Source organism: Aquarana catesbeiana, linkage group LG02, assembly GCF_042186555.1.
Source record: "Aquarana catesbeiana isolate 2022-GZ linkage group LG02, ASM4218655v1, whole genome shotgun sequence".
NCBI lineage: Eukaryota > Metazoa > Chordata > Amphibia > Anura > Ranidae > Aquarana > Aquarana catesbeiana.
Genome location: NC_133325.1, coordinates 657,860,983 through 657,884,671, shown reverse-complemented (window position 1 = coordinate 657,884,671; position 23,689 = coordinate 657,860,983). Strand labels below are relative to the sequence as shown.

General features: G+C 46.7%; 1 protein-coding gene across 1 annotated transcript in view; it reads right to left on the bottom strand.

The window, feature by feature from the left end:
• Positions 1–23,689, bottom strand: part of MLXIPL (MLX interacting protein like) — a 257,673-nt gene that overhangs the window by 34,418 nt on the left and 199,566 nt on the right. The window contains exons 12-14 of the mRNA XM_073616573.1: positions 16,271–16,347; positions 10,524–10,643; positions 6,086–6,213 (exon numbers count right to left, since the gene is read on the bottom strand). Coding sequence (XP_073472674.1) covers positions 6,086–6,213; positions 10,524–10,643; positions 16,271–16,347 — 325 coding nt within the window. The remainder of the gene's footprint in view (positions 1–6,085; positions 6,214–10,523; positions 10,644–16,270; positions 16,348–23,689) is intronic.

Here is a 23,689-nt window from a genome sequence, read left to right as displayed (position 1 = left end):
GTTATTTATTATATTATAATTTATGATTTCGTTTTCAAACTTTAACATACCCAGGATGTCTACTAGACTCTGGTTTGGACAGATTTAACTGAGTTATTCCTAAGAATTACAGGCCTACAATATAAAGTGCCAAATTTCCATGCAAAATAAATGTACCGCTTTCAGCACCAAAAATCTGAAATAATCATACCGCCAGGGAGGTTAAGCTAAGTGAATTTTCACATTGCTGAGTGAACATTCTCTTCTCCCTTAGTAAATGAAACCTGGTGCCTCTAGAGGTCAGTAGCCTGGAGATGCTGGTGTACAACCCCTGGCAAAAATTATGGAATCACCAGTCCCTGAGGATGTTCCTTCAGTTGTTTATTGTTGTAGAAAAAAAGCAGATCACAGACATGGCCAAAAACTAAAGGCATTTCAAATGGCAACTTTCTGGCTTTAAGAAACACTAAAAGAAACCAAGAAAAATAATTGTGGTGGCCAGTAACAGTTAGATTTATAGAACAAGCACAGGGAATAAATTATGGAATCACTCAATTCTGAGGAAAAAATTATGGAATCATGAAAAACAAACAAACAAAATAACACTCCAACACATCACTAGTACTTTGTTGCACCACCTCTGGCTTTTATAACTGCTTGCAGTCTCTGAGGCATTGACTTAATGAGTGATAAACAGTACTCTTCATCAATCTGGCTCCAGCCTTCTCTGATTGCTGTTGCCAAATCATCTTTGCAGGTTGGAGCCTTGTCATGGACCATTTTCTTTAACTTCCACCACAGATTTTCAATTGGATTGAAATCCGGACTGTTTGCAGGCCATGACATTGACCTTATGTGTCTTTCTTCAAGGAATTTTTTCACAGTTTTTGCTCTATGGCAAGATGCATTACCATCTTGATAAATGATTTCAACATCCCCAAACATCCTTTCAATAGATGGGATAAGAAAAGTGTCCAAAATTTCATTGTAAACCTGTGCATTTATTGAAGATTTAATGACAGCTATCTCCCCAGTGCCTTTACCTGACATGCAGCCCCATACCATAATTTCATAGTTGCCAACATTGTAAAAAAAAAATGTGGGACACTTTTGTGGCTGTAGGCGGAGCCGTATAATAATTAGGGGGCGGGGCATTCGTTTGTAGGCATGGCTTAGGAAAATATACAAGTGTGGCGCGCCAAGCACGCTGCGGCAAAAAATGGGCGTGGTTTACGCGACATAGTGGGCATGGCTTAAATGGACGTGGCTCAAGAGGGTGTGGTTAGAGTCTGAGATGAATGAGGGATGGAGAGGGAGAGGTGGAGAGGGGAATGACGGGACAGCAGGCCCAGATCCTACACAATAAAAATATGTGTATTCTAGAAAGTTTAACAATCAGCAGATAAAGATACTCCAAACACCTGGTGTTAGCACTTCAATCATCCTGGCACCATGGTTGTTATGGTGTCAGGATCATTGAAGTGCATTATTTCTATTATTACATTGTAATATAAAATGAAATCATTCAACTCACCATAATGCAGAATGAGTGGGATCCCTGAGCATGTCACTAGCCACGTCGCCTGCCACCAGCCGTCCGTCCTTGCATCAGGTGCCCCCAGCAGAGTCCGTCCTTGCATCAGGTGTCCCCAGCGGAGCCCCCCTTACATCAGATGTCCCCAGCTGTGCCCCCCTCACACCAGGAGTCCCCAGCGGAGCCCCCCTCACACCAGGTTCCCCCAGCGGAGCCCCCCTCACATCAGGTGCCCCCAGCGGAGCCCCCCCTTACATCAGGTGTCCCCAGCGGAGCCCCCCCTTACATCAGGTGTCCCCAGCGGAGCCCCCCCTTACATCAGGTGTCCCCAGCGGAGCCCCCCTCACATCAGGTGTCGCCGGCGGAGCCCCCCCTCACATCAGGTGTCGCCGGCAGAGCCCCCCCTCACATCAGGTGTCGCCGGCAGAGCCCCCCCTCACATCAGGTGTCCCCGGCAGAGCCCCCCCTCACATCAGGTGTCCCCAGCGGAGCTCCCCCTCACATCAGGTGTCCCCGGCGGAGCTCCCCCTCACATCAGGTGTCCCCGGCGGAGCTCCCCCTCACATCAGGTGTCCCCGGCGGAGCCCCCCCTCACATCAGGTGTCCCCGGCAGAGCTCCCCCTCACATCAGGTGTCCCCGGCGGAGCCCCCCCTCACATCAGGTGTCCCCGGCGGAGCTCCCCCTCACATCAGGTGTCCCCGGCGTAGCCCCCCTCACATCAGGTGTCCCCGGCGGAGCTCCCCATCACATCAGGTGTCCCCGGCGGAGCCCCCTCACATCAGGTGTCCCCGGCGGAGCCCCCCCTCACATCAGGTGTCCCCGGCGGAGCCCCCCCTCACATCAGGTGTCCCCGGTGGAGCTCCCCCTCACATCAGGTTCCCCAGCGGAGCCCCCCCTCACATCAGGTGTGTCCCCAGTGGAGCCCCCCCCTCACATCAGGTGCCCCCAGTGGAGCCCCCCTTACATCAGGTGTGTCCCCAGTGGAGCCCCCCTTACATCAGGTGTGTCCCCAGTGGAGCCCCCCTTACATCAGGTGTGTCCCCAGTGGAGCCCCCCTTACAAATTCCCACAGCGGTGCGCCCCCCCACCTCAGAGGTGCCCTAGTGTGTCCGCCGATGTCTTGTCGAATACCGCATGGCTAGAACCCCCGCCCCTTTCCATAACAGACTGGCAGCGGGGTGGGGGTAGGCGGGGCGAGGCGGAGCGGGGCGGAGGGTGGGCGGCGATGGAGGAGCTCCGTCTAGCCCCCCCCCAGCCGTCTTCCTGAGCTTAACTAAGATGGCGGGCGGCGGAGACATCGGCCGCAGACCTCTAGCGGCGGGCGGCGAAAATCGAGAACCGGATTTCTCGGGACGTTTCCCGGGACACCAAAAATTCGGGAATGGAGTGTAAGTCCCGGGAATGTCCCGGGAAATCCGGGACAGTTGGCAACTATGTGATTGACTGTGGAAATTTGCATGTTTTCTTCAGACAGTCGTCTTCATAAATCTCATTGAAACGGCACCAAACAAAAGTTCCAGCATCATCACCTTGCCCAATGCAGATTCGAGATTCATCACTGGATGTGACTTTCATCCAATCATCCACAGTCCACGATTGCCTTTCCTTAGCCCATTGTAACCTTGTTTTTTTGTGTTTAGGTGTTAGAGATGGCTTTCTTTTAGCTTTTCTGTATGTAAATCCCATTTCCTTTAGGTGGTTTCTTACAGTTCGGTCACAAATGTTGACTCCAGTTTCCTCCCATTTGTTCCTCATTTGTTTTGTTGTACATTTTCTATTTTCAAGGCATATTGCTTTAAATTTTCTGTCTTGACGCTCTGATGTCTTCCTTGGTCTACCAGTATGCTTGCCTTTAACCACCTTCCCATGTTGTTTGTATTTGGTCCATGTTTTAGACACAGCCGACTGTGAACAACCAACCATCTTGTGCAACACTGCGTGATGATTTACCCTCTTTACCTGCATGATAACAAGCAGATTTAATCTGATGCAGATGTTAGTGTTTGTAATGAAAATTTACAGGGTGATTCCATAATTTTTGCAAGCAGTTATAAAAGCCAGAGGTGGTGCAACAAAGTACTAGTGATGTGTTGGAGTGTTATTTTGTTTTGTTTGTTTTTCATGATTCCATAATTTTTTCCTCAGAATTGAGTGATTCCATAATTTATTCCCTGTGCTTGTTCTATAAATCTAACTGTTACTGGCCACCACAATTATTTTTCTTGATTTCTTTTAGTGTTTCTTAAAGCCAGAAAGTTGCCATTTGAAATGCCTTTAGTTTTTGGCCATGTCTGTGATCTGCTTTTTTTCTAGAACAATAAACAACTGAAGGAACATCCTCAGGGACTGGTGATTCCATCATTTTTGCCAGGGGTTGTACATACAGCGAACATCACCCGCTGTGACAGAATGCTTTCTGTTAAATTGTTGACAAGTAAAAAATAAAAATGAAACAAAACTCCAAAAAGGATACTGAAGTGATTTTGTTATACATTTGTTGTGTAGTATATACTTTTTGTAATAAGTCAACATTATTTAAAGCAGAATTCCGGGATTTTCAAAGAATCCCCCCATTAGTAACCCCCCCCCTTACACACACAAAACAGTTATTACATTTGTGAAATGTCCTACCATTTAAGAGAAATGTCTGATTGAATTTTCAGGAAGTCAGCTCTGTGATTCAAAAAATGCAGCCTGTATTCTGGCAATTAGGAGGTGTTAGAACAGTGATTGCATCATATCCTCTTCTCTCTCTCTCTGAACTGTAATCGGACTACATTTCCCATGAATCCTTGGGATTGAAGTGAATGTGGGAGGTACACTAGGCTTGTACATGTAAATGTGAACTCGCCCACTTCAACATAAATCACACCCCTCATTCTGCAGCCAGCAAGCCATACATAACACACCGTATGATAGGTTACAGCCTTATAAATGTAAAGCAGTGCAATGTGTCGATGTCCACCAGTGCAGCTTATCAGGGATCACCAGTGCAGCATGTCAGGGACCACCAGTGCTGAATGTCAGGGATCACCATGTCAGGGACCACCAGTGCCGCACATCAGGGACCACCAAGTCAGGGACTACCAGTCAGGGACCACCATGTCCGGGACCACCAGTGCCGCATATCAGGGATCACCATGTCAGGGACCAACAGTCAGGGACCACCAGTGCAGCATGTCAGGGACAACCAGTGCAGCATGTCAGGGACCACAAGTGCCGAATGTCAGGGACCACAAGTGCCAAATGTCAGGGACCACCAGTGTAGCATGCCAGGGACCACCAGTGCCAAATGTCAGGGACCACCATGTCAAGGACCACCTGTGCCGCATGTCAGGGACCCCCAGTGCCGCATGTCAGGGACCACCAGTGCCGAATGTCAGGGACCACCAGTGCCGAATGTCAGGGATCACCATGTCAGGGACCACCAGTGCCGCATATCAGGGACCACCATGTCAGGGACCACCAGCCAGGGACCACCATATCAGGAACCACCAGTGCCCAATGTCAGGGACCACCATATCAGGAACCACCAGTGCCCAATGTCAGGGACCACCATATCAGGAACCACCAGTGCCCAATGTCAGGGACCACCATGTCAGGAACCACCAGTCAGGGACCACCATGTCAGGGACCACCAGCGCCGCATATCAGGGACCACCATGTCAGGGACCACCAGTCAGGGACCACCAGTGCAGCATGTCAGGGACAACAAGTGCAGCATGTCAGGAACCACAAGTGCCGAATGTCAAGGACCACAAGTGCCGAATGTCAGGGACCACCAGTGCCGCATGACAGGGACCACCATGTCGGGGACTTCCATGTCCACCATGGGACCACTATGTCAGGGACCACAATGTCAGGGACCACCATGTCCACCATGGGACCACCATGTCAGGGACCACCAGTGCAGAGCGGGGAAAATGATCAGAAATCAGTTGTATGACACAGGGGGGATCTCTGGCTGTGACAGGTATTGTATATTAGAACACCGATTGCTGATGTCCCGCCTCCCGCCGTTATTGTGATTGACAGCTCATTGGTCCTATACCGGTGGGAGGCGGGACATCAGCGATCAGTGTTCTCATATACAATACCTATCACAGCGAGATCCCCGCTGTGTCATACAAGTGATTTCTGATACTAATCCCTACTCTGCACGGAGATAGCAGGGGGGGGGGGGGGCGGGGACAGAGTGGAGGTGGAGTGGGGGCAGATTGCTGGCAGGAGCAGAGGAGGTGGAGGGAGGACACCTTCTCCATGGGCGACATAGACCGGGGGCTGTGAGATCCCCTCCGCCCACAACATGTCTGCTTCCTCCCTGCTAGAACTACAAGGGGGCGTGTCATACCGCTGGCTGAGGTTACAGGAGGACTGGCAGCCAGCAGCCTTACAAGCAGGAAGTCACCAGGCAATAACGGTTTTTCGGCAGCCTATTACAGAGGAATAACATGGATGACATAGCTGGTGAAGGTAGGAGATCAGCAACAAGGACATGGGAAAAAATATTTGCCCGGAGTTCTGCTTTACACTAATTACACTAATATTAATGAATGAGTCTTTATACTTACTTGATGTTATCGCTTAGCTCCTGCACTTGGTGACGCAGGCGTTGGGCTTCTTCCTGTAGCTGGGCCCTCTCCTGCTGCAGCTTATAGATGTAATCTGCTGTCTTGTGCAAGGTGGTCGCCTTACTAAGCTGTGGAGATCAGTCATGTCATGAGTCTATGTCATATGCCTTCTTATCTACCTGCTTCACACCTTGGTCCAAGCACCCTTTTTTGGCATCCTGATCTAAACTCAGGGGCACCTGGTACCAACAATAACTTTAAAGCAATATTAAACCCACAACCAAAAATGTAATATACTGCAGCTTAAAGTGATTGTAAAGTCTCTTTTTTAAAAAAAACAAACATGTTATACTTACCTCCTCTATGCAGTTGGTTTTGCACAGAGCAGCCCGGATTCTCCTCTTCTCGGGTCCCTCTTTGCTGCTCCTGGTCCCTTTCTCCTGACGAGTGCCCCCACCGTGAGCAGCTTTCTATGGGGGCACCCGAGTCGAGTCAGAGCTCCGTGTATCCATTCAGACACGGAGCCCCGCCCCGGCCCCCTTTCTCCCCTGATTGGCTAACTAACTGATTGACAGCCCCGGGAGCCAATGGCGCCACTGCTGTGTCTCAGCCAATCAGGAGGAGTGTCCCTGCGGCTTAGACATTCGTGGACATCGCTGGAGAGAGAAGGGGCTCAAGTAATTAATTAGGGGGTGCTGGGGAGGCTGCTACACACAGACGTTTTTTTTAATCTTAATGCATCATAAGATAAAAAACCTTCTGCCTTTACAACTCTTTTAACAATTATTAGAGATGGTGGCTGCATTCATTTTCTTTTCCCCTTCTGGTTTCACCTGGTAATCTGGCCAGATTACCAGGTGAAACCAGAAGGGGGAAAAAAATGAATGCAGCCACCATCCTCACTTTGGATTAAGGAGCAACAGAGACACCTTTGGACAGCAGCATTGTCAGTCTGGGGGGAGGGGAGCGTTAAATGAACTAGCAGATTTAGATACATTAACAAATTGAAGCCAAGCTCCAGCCAACACTTCATAAGCAGTTACAGGAACAGTTTTGTTCCTTTTTGGATAATTTACATAAATAAAGTACAGTAAAAACTATAACCGCTGCTTCATCTCTCATTTTCCATTCCAGGGAAAAGGTGGTGAGTAAAAAAAAAAGGGGAGGGGTAGATAGAAGGTGAATCTCATAGTCTATACTTGTAATCAAGCCATTCATAATGAAATGCATTAAAAGCGTGGTGGTTTCTTTTGGGCGGAGACACCAAGATTGCAGCTACTATACTGTTGATGCTTAAAGTGGAGTTCCACCCAAAAGTGGAACTTCTGCTCATCTGATTCCTCCCCCCCTCCGGTGCCACAACTGGCACCTTTCAGGGGGGAGGGGGGACAGGATATCTGTCTTTGACAGGTATCCTTTCCCACTTCCGGGAGCCTCAGCCGCGGCTATTGACGTCACGGCTGGGGCTCCCTCCTCCTCCTGTCGCTGGGCCAGTAGGAGAGAGGAGTGGGGCCTCGCGCATGCGCAGTAGGGTTTCCGTTGTGAAGCCGTAAGGCTACACTGCCGGGTACCCTTACCCGCAATGACAGTGGCAGCACCCGACAGCTGATGGAAACATCAGCTGCGGTGCTGACATCGCTGGACTCCAGGACAGGTAAGTGTCCTATTATTAAAAGCCATCAGCAGCAGTATGTGTAGTTGCTGGTTTTTAACTTTCTTTTTTTTGGGGGGCGGAATACCGCTTTAGATAAAAGTTTTAGGAAGAGTAGAGATCCGAGTCTCCTAGTTAGAACATTTCATTTTTGGAAGTACTACAGAGAGGCACCCTTTTACTTTCTTTAAACAATAGACCACTTTTCGGCTACTTTGGGCTGGTGGTAAAGGCCCTTACTGTCTGATGACCAGCCCAAGACATCTTACCTTCCTGGCTGATGTTAATGCCACTGAGAAAATGGAAATGCTTGTGTACATGTTGAGAAGTTGAAATATTTGATATATGGTATTCCTTCATGAGCAGCACATGTATGTGCATTTGACCAAACACTGGTGTTGATGCAGGGATTGGTTGACAACCTGCCCAACTTTGTAGCATGGGTGAGAACAGGTCGAGGGGCTCCCCCCAAAGTGAGATAAAGAGCATTCCATTTGAGCCAATATTAAAGCGATTGTAGAGGTAGAATGTTTTCTACCATAATGCATTCTATGCATTAAGGTAAAAAAACTTCTGTGTGCAGCTCCTCCCACAGCCCCCCTCCTTATACTTACCTGAGCCCATTCACAAACGAGTGCTGTGCACAAGAGCAGTGGCTCTCTCCACTCTCTCTCCTCACAGGGCAGACTGATAGCAGCAGGAGCCACTGGCTACTTCTGCTTTTAATCAAAACCTGTGCCGACTGGGCCGGGGGCGTGGCTAAGACGCATTCTCTGTGTCAATGGACGCAGACAGCTCGGCTCAGGATTGAGCCTACAGGTGTGCCACAATAGGAAGCATCTTTCTATGGTGGCACATTGAGAAGAGAAGAAGCCAGGAGCGCTGGGAGAATGGTTTTGCACAGAGCAGGTACATTTAAAGTGCTTGTAAACCCTTTACACCTCTTGTACTTACAGGTAAGCCTATAATAAAAGGCTTACCTGTAGGTAGTTTAAACATCTCCTAAACCTGGATGGTTTAGGAGACATCATCATCGGCACATGCGCACTGAAGAAACGGCTCGTCGTTCGTGATGTTTTTTAAGGGCCCTGTACCGTGACCAGAGGCTCCCGCCTGCATGCGTGCGAGTGACGTCATCGTGGCTCCGGCCAATCACAGCGCCGTAGCCTGCGGACCCAGGAATAACTCCGGGAGGCATGTTGCTGGTCACAGCGATGTGCGGGGACCGCTGCAACAGCTTCGATCTAAGGTAAATATTTCATAATGAGCTAGTATGCGATGTATACTAGCTCATTATGCCTTCTTCTTGCAGGTTTTTTCATATGACGTCCTCAGCTTAACGCCGGTATAAGGGCGCGTGCGCCCACCGCGTCACTAAGGAGCCGATGCGCATGCCCAGTGTCCGCAGTGTCCGCCTGGCACCCGCGATCACTCGTGACAGAGCAGGAACGGGGATCTGTGTGGGTACACACACAGATCCACATTCTGTCAGGGAAGAGGAGACAGATTGTGTGTTCCTAGTATATAGGAACACCGATCGGTCTCCTCCCTCAGTCAGTTCCATCCCCCCACAGTTAGAACACACAGTGAGGGGACACAATTAACCCCTTGATCGCCACCCTAGTGTTAACCCCTTCATTGCCAATGACTTTATACATTAAAAAACAATGGCTATTTATAGCTCTGATTGCTGTATAAATGTCAAGGGTTTAAAAAAAAGTGTCAAAAATCTCTGATCTGTCTGCCGCAATGTCGCAGTCACAATAAAAATCGTAGATCGCCGCCATTACTTATAAAAAAGAAAAAACCTAAATAATAAAAATGCCATTAATCAAAAACCTATTTTGTAGGTCTGTATGAACAAGAAAATCCCGGACTGCTGCACTCTGAAAAACGATCATCTTTATTCCATCTTTATTCCATGATAAAAACAACAAAAGTCATCCACACAGACAGGAGATAGCAATAGCTAACGCATTTCACATGCAAAGATGCTTACCCAGCTATGAGTAAGCATCTTTGCATGTGAAACGCGTTAGCTATTGCTATCTACTGTCTGTGTGGATGACTTTTGTTGTTTTTATCATGGAATAAAGATGATCGTTTTTCAGAGTGCAGCAGTCCAAGATTTTCTTGTTCATACAGACTTGTGCACAGTCTGCACCTGATCCTCATCAAGGGTGGATAATTTTCTAAACCATTGTCCGCAGAGCTTTTGGAGCGGCATTACCTTTGCTCTATTTTGTAGGTGCTAAAACTTTTGCGCAAACCAATCAATATACGCTTATTGTGATTTTATTTACCAAAAATATGTAGAAGAATACGTATCGGCCTAAACTGAGGAAAAAAATTGTTTTCTTTTTAAAAAATGTGGGATATTTATTATAGCAAAAAGTAAAACGTTTTTAAAAATTGTTGCTTTTTTTGTTTATAACGCAAAAAATAAAAAACGCAGAAGTGATTAAATACCACCAAAAGAAAGCTCTATTTGTGGGAAAAAAAGGATGTCAATTTTGTTTGGGTACAAAGTCGCACGACTGCGCAATTCTCAGTTAAACCGATGCAGTGCCGAATCGCAAAAAATGGCCGGGCAGGAAGGGGGTAAATTCTTCCGGGGCTGAAGTGGTTAATAAAGTGTGATCCAAGCAGTAATAAAAAAATAAATAAAAAATTGATTTAAATTGGGAGCCTTAATACTTGCCAATGAAGAAAATAAACCTTGTTTTAGTTTCATCCTATCAGTAACATCCTATCCTCACAGCATGCATTGATATCAGTGTGTAATACCTTATTACTGTGCTGTCCATGCAGACTTGTCACCAGACTGTGCAAAGTGTCAAACCCAAGTTTAATGTTGCAGCGCCTCTTCTGTTCGGCAGAGATGTGCGTTATGCGTCTGCTCTCAACCTGTAAAGACACACAGATGTCGTACACACTGAAGACTTGAGTGAACATCGCAACATTTTTCAATAAAAACGAATGATCTGCATTACATTATTTTTATGTCATTTATGGTATATGTCTAGCAAAAACAGTTTATTTTCCTTTTGGATACCGTGGGGGAAGTATTAGAACCCCTGGCAGGTTTTATCTGCTATCCAGGCCTGCGTTGGAGAGATTTTTCACCAGACAGGAAGTGAGGAAAATTCTCTAAAAGCAACACAGACAGAAATGACATTTTTTTTTTAGTAGAGTAGGGGAAGGCTAGAACCCCTGTCACCTTTTTATTGTTGTCCTTGTCTCTGATGTCTGATGAAAATACCAGATCAGGGAGTGGGGAGGGGAAATCTCCAAGGAAGCCCCAGGTCGAAGTACTGCACCCTTGTGCAGAATTATATTATTACTGTGCTAATTATGGATATTTTTTTACACCATGCAATTACTTTTTTTTTGTTATTTATTTTGAGCGAGAATGCAGTTAACATTAGGGTTGGCTGCAACGTTTGGCCAATGCGGTGACACGGAGTGCAGTATTGAATGTCATACATTGAACAATGTAAGGTAAGGCCTCCACCCAGTCAATATGAAATACATAAGGAAATACATTGAGGAAAAGGACCTCCAAGGTAGTGTTCTCAGGAATACTACCGGTACATTGAGCCACACCAGAGAGGCAGAGGGAGATTAGGGAAGTAAACAAGTGGCTGAAGAGCTGGTGTAGTAAGGAGGGGTTTGGGTTCCTGGAGGACTGGGCCGACTTCTCAGTCGGTAACCGGTACTATAGAAGGGACGGACTGCACCTAAATGAGGAGGGTGCAGATCTGCTGGGAATGAAGATGGCCAAAAAGTTAGAGGGGAGGGTCCAGAGACAGTGATAGCCAGCGCGGAAGATATTCCAGAGGGTAGTATTGGGGGCATTAATGGTAGGTTAACCAAAGCACAAAAACACAAGGTGAGTATAGTAGCAAGTCCAAGTTGCAATCTTGAAACACCCAATACGAGGACAATATGCGACCGGTCTAAACTATGTGGCATGTTCACCAATGCCAGGAGCCTGGCGGACAAGATGGGTGAACTAGAGATACTGTTGTACAAAGAGGATTTGGATTTTGTGGGAATTTCAGAGACCTGGTTCAACAGCTCTCATGATTGGCTGGCAAACATTCAAGGGTATACCCTATACCGCAAGGATAGAGAGGGTAAAAAAGGGGGAGGGGTATGCCTATATATCAAGAATAATGTACAAGTGAATGTGAGAGATGACATCACTGAGGGGGCTAGGGAGGAGGTGGAATCTTTATGGGTAGAGCTCCAAAGGGATGAAGCTAAGGGGAAAATAATACTGGGAGTATGCTATAGGCCCCCTAACCTGAGGGAGGAAGTGGAGACGGATCTCCTATCACAAATTGGATTAGCAGCAAGGATGGGAAGTGTTATCATAATGGGGGATTTTAATTATCCAGACATAGACTGGGCGGAGGGAACCGCGCATTCATTTAAGGCTCGCCAGTTCCTTAATGTCTTGCAGGACAATTTTATGGGTCAGATGGTAGACGCACCAACTAGAAATAAAACATTACTAGATCTACTGATTACCAACAATACAGACCTGATAACAGATGTGGAAATACGGGGCAATTTAGGTAACAGCGATCACAGGTCAATTAGTTTCAGTATAAATCACACAAATAGGAGACATGAAGGGAACACAAAGACACTGAATTTCAAAAGAGCCAACTTCCCTAAACTACAAACCTTGCTAAAAGGCATAAATTGGGATAAAATATTAGGAACAAAGAATACAGAGGAGAGATGGGTTTGCTTTAAGAGCATATTAAATAAGGGCATTAGCCAATGTATCCCATTGGGTAATAAATTTAAAAGAGCGAACAAACATCCTGGATGGCTTAACTCCAATGTAAAAATGCATATAAAAGCAAAGGAGAAGGCCTTCAAAAAATACAAAGTAAGGGCAAAGGCTATGTTAGCCTGTGAGAGGATAGAGGAAAAAAGAAGAGAAATATTCCCTTTTCCCCTGGGACTTTTAAGGTGCTTTTTAACTCAACGATTTATACAGTAATTTCCGTACCAGTTATAAAATTATTAATTTTTATTAGATAAAGATTAAAACCATCTGTGTCTCACATAGAAAAAAAGAGACATAATTCTAAAAATGCTTAAACATACATGATTTGAACTAAATTCATTAAACATTTATACAGTGCTACATAAAGCAACTACTTAAAGGTGCCATGACAATCTGCCGCTTGCTCGACATGTTTCGCTCAAATGTGAGCTCCTTCAGGAGTATTTAAAGGCAAATGATTGTAGTGGACTCAAGCTGTAGTACAACCGTGTAGCGTAAATGCCCGCATAGGATAAAGCTGATGCCAACTTAGAAATGGGGGATTCTCATAAAGGTGGAACCTCACTTTCATAGGGTGACCACAGGGGTATATAAAGTATTTAAACAGGCCCTTAAATAGAACCAATTGTTGATACTGACCAAGAACAAAAGAGTCTCCCAGCCAGTGTAGATTCTACAAATGGGGATAAACACCAAATTCTAGTGGTCTAGTCCCTGGTGAAGGTACAGTTAAACTGTCCTGAGGGAGCGATTCCCTTCACAGCAATTTTTTTGAAGGCATAGGCACGGCACATGGGCTTGAGGTGGTCTTGAAGCGTCCTCCGTGGATGAGCACCGGTATCAAAAAATACAAAGTTGAGGGATCATCCACAGCATTCAGAATTTATAAAGAATGCAATAAGAAATGTAAGGGTGCAATTAGGATGGCTAAGATAGAACATGAAAGACACATAGCGGAGGAGAGCAAAAAAAATCCCAAGAAATTCTTTAAGTATGTTAACAGTAAAAAAGGGAGGACAGACCATATTGGCCCCATAAAGAATGAGGAAGGACATCTGGTTACAAAGGATGGGGAGATGGCAGAGGTATTGAATTTATTCTTCTCCTCAGCCTTCACGAGTGAATCAGGGGGCTTCAGTAACCAAAACTGCAGTGTTTATCCTCATGACACAACACAGGAAGCACCTACATGGTTAACAGAGGACGGAATTAAAATTAGACTTGAGAAACTTAACATTAATAAATCACCGGGACCAGATGGCTTGCATCCGAGGGTACTTAGGGAACTCAGTCAGGTGATTGCCAGACCGTTGTTCCTAATTTTTACAGACAGTCTATTGACTGGAATGGTACCAGCTGATTGGAGAAAAGCCAATGTAGCACCAATATTTAAAAAGGGCCCAAAAAACATCCCTGGGAATTACAGACCAGTTAGCCTAACATCAATAGTATGTAAACTCTTGGAGGGGATGATAAGGGACTATATACAAGATTTTAGTAATAAGAATGATATCATTAGCAGTAATCAGCATGGATTCATGAAGAATCGTTCTTGCCAAACCAATCTATTAACCTTCTATGAGGAGGTGAGTTGCCATCTAGATAAAGGAAGGCCCGTAGACGTGGTGTATCTGGATTTTGCAAAAGCATTTGACACAGTTCCCCATAAACGTTTACTGTACAAAATAAGGTGCGTTGGCATGGACCATAGGGTGAGTACATGGATTGAAAACTGGCTACAAGGGCGTGTTCAGAGGGTGGTGATAAATGGGGAGTACTCAGAATGGTCAGGGGTGGGTAGTGGGGTCCCCCCAGGGTTCTGTGCTGGGACCAATCCTATTTAATTTGTTCATAAACGACCTGGAGGATGGGATAAACAGTTCCATCTCTGTATTTGCAGACGATACTAAGCTAAGCAGGGCAATAACTTCTCCGCAGGATGTGGAAATCTTGCAAAAAGACCTGAACAAATTAATGGGGTGGGCGACTACATGGCAAATGAGGTTCAATGTAGAAAAATGTAAAATAATGCATTTGGGTGGCAAAAATATGAATGCAATCTATACACTGGGGGGAGAACCTCTGGGGGAATCTAGGATGGAAAAGGACTTGGGGGTCCTAGTGGATGATAGGCTCAGCAATGGCATGCAATGCCAAGCTGCTGTTAATAAAGCAAACAGAATATTGGCATGCATTAAAAGGGGGATCAACTGCAGAGATAAAACAATAATTCTCCCGCTCTACAAGACTCTGGTCCGGCCGCACCTGGAGTATGCTGTCCAGTTCTGGGCACCAGTCCTCAGGAGGGACGTACTGGAAATGGAGCGAGTACAAAGAAGACCAACAAAGCTAATAAAGGGTCTGGAGGATCTTAGTTATGAGGAAAGGTTGCGAGCACTGAACTTATTCTCTCTGGAGAAGAGACGCTTGAGAGGGGATATGATTTCAATTTACAAATACTGTACTGGTGACCCCACAATAGGGATAAAACTTTTTCGCAGAAGAGAGTTTAATAAGACTCGTGGCCACTCATTACAATTAGAAGAAAAGAGGTTTAACCTTAAACTACGTAGAGGGTTCTTTACTGTAAGAGCGGCAAGGATGTGGAATTCCCTTCCACAGGCGGTGGTCTCAGCGGGGAGCATTGATAGCTTCAAGAAACTATTAGATAATCACCTGAATGACCGCAATATACAGGGATATGTAATGTAATACTGACACATAATCACACACATAGGTTGGACTTGATGGACTTGTGTCTTTTTTCAACCTCACCTACTATGTAACTATGTAAGATAGCTTTTCTATGAATAATGGAATAAAGGTGGTCAAGTAATTACTATTTAAAATTATGTTTGTACATTTTGCAGCAGTGCTTTTTATGAGCTGCAAAAACACTCTCCTTAGTGTTTCTTTCGAGTAGAAAAAAATAATGGCAATCATTTAACGGTCTGTGCCATGGCAATTCCAGGGATTTGTAGCTCAGTTACTGAGTGGTTGACTTTTGGCAGTATTTGAAGCAAGCATGTTGCTATAAAGAGAGTCACTATGTGGCAGCAGCATTGCAAGTAAAAATGACTATTTTCTGGGACTCTGGACACAAGGTTCATATCTCTGTTAGAAAGGGGAGTATGATGTAGAGGCTAGGATTTATTTTTATGTGTTACCTTTTATTGCTGTGAACAAGCTGTCTAATTTATGTAATGCTGGAAATGATCAATGAAAAATATAAATTTATTTATTTATTTCAGTTACTTATATAGCGCCGTCAATTTACGCAGCGCTTTACATATACATTGTACATTCACATCAGTCCCTACCCTCAAGGAGCTTACAATCTAAGGTCCCTAACTCACATTCATACATACTAGGGACAATTTAGACAGGATCCAATGAATCTACCAGCATGTCTTTGAAATGTGGGAGGAAACCGGAGTACCCGGAGGAAACCCACGCAGGCACAGGGAGAACATGCAAACTCCAGGCAGATAGTGTCATATGATTAGTATTGTGAGTTGTATTGAAACCTCATCCAAATTTACAGACTAAACAAAAAAGATCAAAGCAAAAAGATCCTGGTAGATTTGCAACATAGAGAAAAAAAATGTTCAATGCAATCTGTAAGTGGGGCACATGTATTATAAAAAGATAATACACTGAGAGATTGCACAGACATGATTGTGCTTGAGCCATGTAGGTTTCCACCATAGTCACCTCCTGTATTCACCTTTTTGCTGTCACTTTTATGCCAGGTAAGAGAATTTTGGGCACAGGGCACAGTTAGTGTGTCTTTGCGATCATCACCTGAAACAAGTAAACATAGATAAACTAAATTGCTTTGATTTGTTTGTGAACAAGTAGCACATGTTTGTCATATCATAAGTTAGTTTACACTGTAAGTAGTTAATTTGGCTTTGTACAAATGCCTTGGGGATTAATAGATATTACAATGACAAATGTTGACATAATAATACAATCTAAGGATCAAAAGCAGTGTTTCACACATTTACAGTATCTCACAAAAGTGAGTACACTCCTCATATTTTTGTAAATATTTTATTATATCTTTTCATGTGACAAAGCTGAAGAAATGACACTTTGCTACGATGTAAAGTAGTGAGTGTACAGCTTGTATAACAGTGTAAATTTGCTGTCCCCTCAAAACAACTCAACACACTGCCATTAATGTCTAAACCTCTGGCAACAAAAGGGAGTACATCCCTAAGTGAAAATGTCCAAATTGGGCCCAATTTTCCCTCCCCGGTGTTATGTGACTCATTAGTGTTACAAGGTCTCAGGTGTGAACGGTGAGCAGGTGTGTTAAATTTGGTGTTATCGCTCTCACTCTCTCATACTGGTCACTGGAAGTTCAACATGGCACCTCATGGCAGAGAACTCTCTGGGGGTCTGAAAAAAAGAATTGTTGCTCTACATAAAGATGGCCTAGGCTATAAGAAGATTGCCAAGACCCTTAAACTGAGTTTCAGCACGGTGGCCAAGACCATACAGCGGTTTAACAAGACAGGTTCCACTCAGAACAGACATCGCCATGGTCGACCAAAGAAGTTGAGTGCACATGCTCAGCGTCATATCCAGAGGTTGTTTTTGGGAAATAGACGTATGAGTGCTGCCAGCATTGCTGCAGAGGTTGAAGGGGTGGGAGGTCAGCCTGTCAGTGCTCAGACCATACGCCGCACACTGCATCAAATTGGTCTGCATGAATGTCATCCCAGAAGGAAGCCTCTTCTAAAGATGATGGACAAGAAAGCCCACAAACAGTTTGCTGAAGATAAACAGACTAAGGACATGGATTACTGGAACCATGTCCTGTGGTCTGATGAGACCAAGATAAATTTGTTTGGTTCAGATGGTGTCAAGCCTGTGTGGCGGCAACCAGGTGAGGAGTACAAAGACAAGTGTGTCTTGCCTACAGTCAAGCATGGTGGTGGGAGTGTCATGGTCTGGGGCTGCATGAGTGCTGACGGCACTGGGGAGCTACAGTTCATTGAGGGAACCATGAATGCCAACATGTACTGTGACATACTGAAGCAGAGCATGATCCCCTCCCTTCGGAGACTGGGCCGCAGGGCAGTATTCCAACATGATAACGACCCCTAACACACCTCCAAGATGACCAATGTCTTGCTAACAAAGCTGACTCCAGACCTAAACCCTATTGAGCATCTGTGGGGCATCCTCAAATGCAAGGTGGAGGAGCGCAAGGTCTCTAACATCCACCTGTGATGTCATCATGGAGGAATGGATGGAGTGGAAGAGGACTCCAGTGGCAACCTGTGAAGCTCTGGTGAACTCCATGACCAAGAGGGTTAAGGCAGTGTTGGAAAAAAATGTTGGCCACACAAAATATTGACACTTTGGGCCCAATTTGGAGATTTTCACTTAGGGGTGTACTCACTTTTGTTGCCAGCGGTTTAGACATTAATGGTTGTGTGTTGAGTTATTTTGAGGGGACAGCAAATTTACACTGTTTTACAAGCCGTACACTCACTACCTTACATTGTAGCAAAGTGTAATTTCTTCAGTGTTGTCACATGAAAAGATATAATGAAATATTTACAAAAATGTGAGGGGTGTACTCAATTTTGTGAGATACTGTGTGTGTTGTGTGCACCACCATGCTGTTTATGGTTGGATTTACACTTTGCCTTTGGAAATGCTTGCAGTATTATATGCTTTCATGTGCATTATGACATGCGTTTACATACACTGTGGTGTATGTAAACTGGTGTATGTAAAGCTGGTCACATATACCAAGTCCTCTTCCTGTTCAGTATGCTCCAGGGGGTGAGTTATCCTTCATTAATGCAGAAGTGATGATGTCAGCACCACTCTCTGCATCAATATACTGTAAATGAAGGGTGCCCTGGTATGGCACTCTTGGGGGGCAGTCCCATTATGCTCTGCATTCATGGTGTGTCCTCATTGGGAGGGACAGTTCCATATTGAAGTTGAGTAATGCAGCCTGTGCTCCGTTTTTATTTTAAGATGCTGCTGAGGGACATTGCATTAAAAAATGTACCACCTGTAATCCTGCAATACTTGGCAAGGTCTTTAAAAAATATGCATCCTGTGGTAATTACATGTTAGGATTATTAATACTGCTAAACAAATCACTGATGAGTAAGGGCATTACTACAGTCATACAAGTCCAGGCAGCTGCTATGCGGCCCAATGGTGAGAAAGGGTCCAGCAGGGACAGGCTTGTGTGAAGGAAGCTGGCTGTCTTTATTTTAAAAAAGAAGTATTGGTTCCAGACATGGGGGTAAGTCACACATGTGCAAGTCACAAGCAAGTCTCAAGTCTTAACCTTCAAGTCATAAGCAAGTCCCAAGTTACTGTGGCGAAAAGCAAGCAAGTCAAGTCGAGTCCCTGCTAGAAGTCAAGCAAGTCAAGTCAAGTCATTTATTTTGGTCAAGTCACAAATTAAGTCAAAATACTGATCTACCCCATTTCCATCCTTAAAATTAGTTAAAAGTCAGTTTTCAGGAAAGGTTTTGTTTCATTTTCAACATTAACAAAACTGCTTAGTGCTTTTTTCTTGGCATATTTTGCCTAGGCCAAGACACAGCACTGGTGGTGCCAAGTCATTACAAGTCATTGCAAGTCAAATAGCCCAAGTCAAAGTCAAGTCGCAAGTCATTAGTGGCAAGTCAAAGTCAAGTCGAGTCATTTATTTAATTTTGTCAAGCAAGTCGCAAGTCCTCAAACAGGTGACTCGAGTCCGACTCGAGTCAAGTCATGTGACTCGAGTCCCCCACCTCTGATTGGTTCCACTAAGAAAAAAAAATACTCATCTAGGTGGATGCAGCATTTGTTCCTTTGGCGGCTCTAAGACTGAGAACTAAGCCATCAAATACCACTGATTGCTCAGCTCTCGGTCTTTAGGCCACAGACAGCTGGTGACCGCCAGTCACCGGCTCTCTGCTCTGCCACTCAAGTGCTCACTGGAGCGCCAGGCTGTGGAGGGGGTGGGGGCGCTGGCTCAAGCTCTCAGTGGCGCCTGTGAGAGGCTGAGCCAGCCGTCGGTCCAGGCATCTGGATGCATCTCGACCATATGGGCTCTTTTTATAGCCTGGACGGCTCTGTGATATCAGTTGTCAGTGGGCTCAATGCTGAAGAATTGATCAACGACTTCTGCCAAGCATAAGGGAGGAAATTTTACTGCATGGAGCTGCTTGGATGCTGGTAAGTTACAAGAAATAATGGGAAAAGGCTACCACTCGGAACTTCATACCATCCAATGTGGTCAGCCTTTCATTATATAGTAGAAACACCCTTCTATGCTATGCAAAACCTATTTGGAAGCTGGAGTACTGTCTTTAATGGACTTGCCAGGCAGACCTTGTTCCTATTGAGCTCTTGTATGAAAAGCTTCACCATAAGGATAGAAGACATGCTCTACAAGCAAGTCACATGTCCAAGAAGATGGCAAGGGCTGACATTTTCCCTAAATATCTTCAATAACTGGCAGAATATTAAAAGTCTGCAAACCTGCAATTGCTGCAAATTGGGAATTCCTTGATAACTGTAAGGCCTCATTCATACCATGTGCAGAGACGTGATATGTTCTCTATGTGCCCTGTTCACACCACAACACTGGTATCACGCACAGATTTTTTTTGTGCAGGAATCTGCAACATGTATGCAGTTTTCTGTGGAGAAGAAAAGCTGGCTTGACATCAACAATGTGGTGTGAAAAGGGCAGAAGAGAAAATAATGACACAGGGTATGATGTCTATCTGTATAAAAAAAAAAAAAAAAAAAAACCGCACATGAAAACTGATGTCAACGTGCATAAAAACTTACTGAAACATGCATGAAAACTGATGTAAAACAGATGGGGGGGGATTTTTTGGACTTTCAAATACTACTTTATGTATATATGAGGGGGGACTATACTATTTTTATACCATTTTTAATATCCTCATTGCTATTCTCCTTGAATACCCTGAGGGTCGGTTCACACTGGGACGACTTGGGATCCGACTTGTACGCCCTCAAGTCGCCCCAAGTCGCCCCAGAAAGAGATTCATATTTAAGTGAATGGGAGCGTCTTAATAGACACTACTGAAGTCGCTCCGACTTCAGAGCGTACTCCCTGTACTACTTTGATCCGACTTTGATCCGACTTCAGCCTATTGACTATCATTGAAGTCGGATCAAAGTCGGATCGCCGTCTCGCATGATCCGACTTCGGCATGCGACTTGTGCTCAGATGATCTTGAGGGGGAACTCCGCGCCAAATTTTAAATAAAAATCCGGCATGGGTTCCCCCTCCAAGGGCATACCAGGCCCTTGGGTCCGGTATGGACCTTGAGGGGAACCCCCTACGCCGAAAAGGCGGCGTGGGGGGTCCCCCAATCCATACCAGACCCTTATCCGAGCACGCAGCCCGGCCGGACAGGAATGGGGGTGGGGGACGAGCCAGCGCCCCCCCCCCATCCTGAACCGTACCAGGCCGCATGCCCTCAACATGGGGGGGTCGGTGCCTTGGGGAAGGGGGGCGCGCTGCGGGCCCCCCCCCCAAAGCACCTTGTCCCCATGTTGATGAGGACAAGGGCCTCTTCCCAACAACCCTGGCCGTTGGTTGTCGGGGTCTGCGGGCGGAGGGCTTATCAGAATCCGGGAGCCCCCTTTAATAAGGGGGCCCCCAGATCCCGGCCCCCCACCCTATGTGAATGAGTATGGGGTACATCGTACCCCTACCCATTCACCTAGGGAAAAAGTGTCAATTTAAAAAAAAAACACTACATAGGTTTTTAAAGTATTTTATTAGACAGCTCCGGGGGTCTTCTTCCGACTTCGGGGGTCTCTCCGGTTCTTCTCCGCGCTCTCCGGATCTTCTGCCGGGCTCCTCCGCTATTTTCTGCTCTTTTGCCGCTCTTTTGCTATAGCAAAGGAGCCCGGTCTTCAATCTTCTGCCTTCTGCCCTCTTCTCCTGATGTTGACACGACGCTCTCTGGGGCTGGAATGCACTCTGAGCGCTCCGCTCTGACTTATATAGGTGGTGACCACGCCCCCTTATGCCGTCACAGTCCCTGGGCATGCTGGGACTGTGACGTTTTAGGGGGCGTGGTCATCACCCAATGACCACGCCCCCTTATGCAGTCATAGTCCCAGCATGCCCAGGGACTGTGACGGCATAAGGGGGCGGGGTCACCGCCTATATAAATCAGAGCGGAGCGCACAGAGAGCATTCTAGCCGGAGAGAGCGTCGTGTCAACATCAGAAGAAGAGGAGAGGGCAGAAGACGGAAGACCGGGCTCCTCCGCTTTAGCAAAAGAGCGGCAGAAGAGAGCGGAGGAGCCCGGAGGAAGATACGGAGAGCGTGGAGAAGAACCGGAGAGACCCCCGAAGTCGGAAGAAGACCCCCGGAGCTGTCTAATAAAATACTTTAAAAATCTATGTAGTGTTTTTTTTTAAATTGACACTTTTTCCCTAGGTGAATGGGTAGGGGTACGATGTACCCCATACTCATTCACATAGGGTGGGGGGCCGGGATCTGGGGGCCCCCTCTTATTAAAGGGGGCTCCCGGATTCTGATAAGCCCTCCGCCCGCAGACCCCGACAACCAACGGCCAGGGTTGTCGGGAAGAGGCCCTTGTCCTCATCAACATGGGGACAAGGTGCTTTGGGGGGGGGGCCCGCAACGAGCCCCCTCCCCCAAGGCACCAACCCCCCATGTTGAGGGCATGCGGCCTGGTACGGTTCAGGAGGGGGGGGCGCTCGCTCGTCCCCACTCCCATTGCCGGGCTGCGTGCTCGGATAAGGGTCTGGTATGGATTGGGGGGGACCCCCCACGCCGTTTTTTTCGGCGTAGGGGGTTCCCCTCAAGGTCCATACCAGACCCAAGGGCCTGGTATGCTCCTGGAGGGGGAACCCATGCCGGTTTTTTATTTAAAATTTGGCGCAGAGTTCCCCCTAAAGATTCATACCAAACACAGTGGCGGGGATCCAAGTCGGATCCCCGTTCATTGAAAGTTGGACACATGTCGCAGGGCAAAGTCGGATCCACAAGTCTCAGGCTCGATTCACACAGGGGCAACACGACTTCAACGCGACTTTGCAACGCGACTTCAACGCGACTTCAACGCGACTTGTTGCGACTTGGTATGCTCCTGGGTTCCCCCTCCAGGAGCATACCAGGCCCTTGGGTCTGGTATGGACCTTGAGGGGAACCCCCTACGCCGAAGAAACGGCGTGGGGGTCCCCCCCAATCCATACCAGACCCTTATCCGAGCACGCAGCCCGGCCGGACAGGAATGGGAGTGGGGACGAGCGAGCGCCCCCCCCCCCCCTCCTGAACCGTACCAGGCCGCATGCCCTCAACATGGGGGGTTGGTGCCTTGGGGGAGGGGGCGCGTTGCGGGCCCCCCCCCCCAAAGCACCTTGTCCCCATGTTGATGAGGACAAGGGCCTCTTCCCGACAACCCTGGCCGTTGGTTGTCGGGGTCTGCGGGCGGAGGGCTTATCAGAATCCGGGAGCCCCCTTTAATAAGGGGGCCCCCAGATCCCGGCCCCCCACCCTATGTGAATGAGTATGGGGTACATCGTACCCCTACCCATTCACCTAGGGAAAAAGTGTCAATTCAAAAAAAAAACACTACATAGATTTTTAAAGTATTTTATTAGACAGCTCCGGGGGTCTTCTTCCGACTTCGGGGGTCTCTCCGGTTCTTCTCCACGCTCTCCGTATCTTCCTCCGGGCTCCTCCGCTCTCTTCTGCCGCTCTTTTGCTAAAGCGGAGGAGCCCGGTCTTCCGTCTTCTGCCCTCTCCTCTTCTTCTGATGTTGACACGACGCTCTCTCCGGCTAGAGTGCTCTCTGTGCGCTCTGCTCTGACTTATATAGGCGGTGACCCCGCCCCCTTATGCCGTCACAGTCCCTGGGCATGCTGGGACTATGACTGCATAAGGGGGCGTGGTCATTGGGTGATGACCACGCCCCCTAAAACGTCACAGTCCCAGCATGCCCAGGGACTGTGACGGCATAAGGGGGCGTGGTCACCACCTATATAAGTCAGAGCGGAGCGCTCAGAGTGCATTCCAGCCCCAGAGAGCGTCGTGTCAACATCAGGAGAAGAGGGCAGAAGGCAGAAGATTGAAGACCGGGCTCCTTCGCTATAG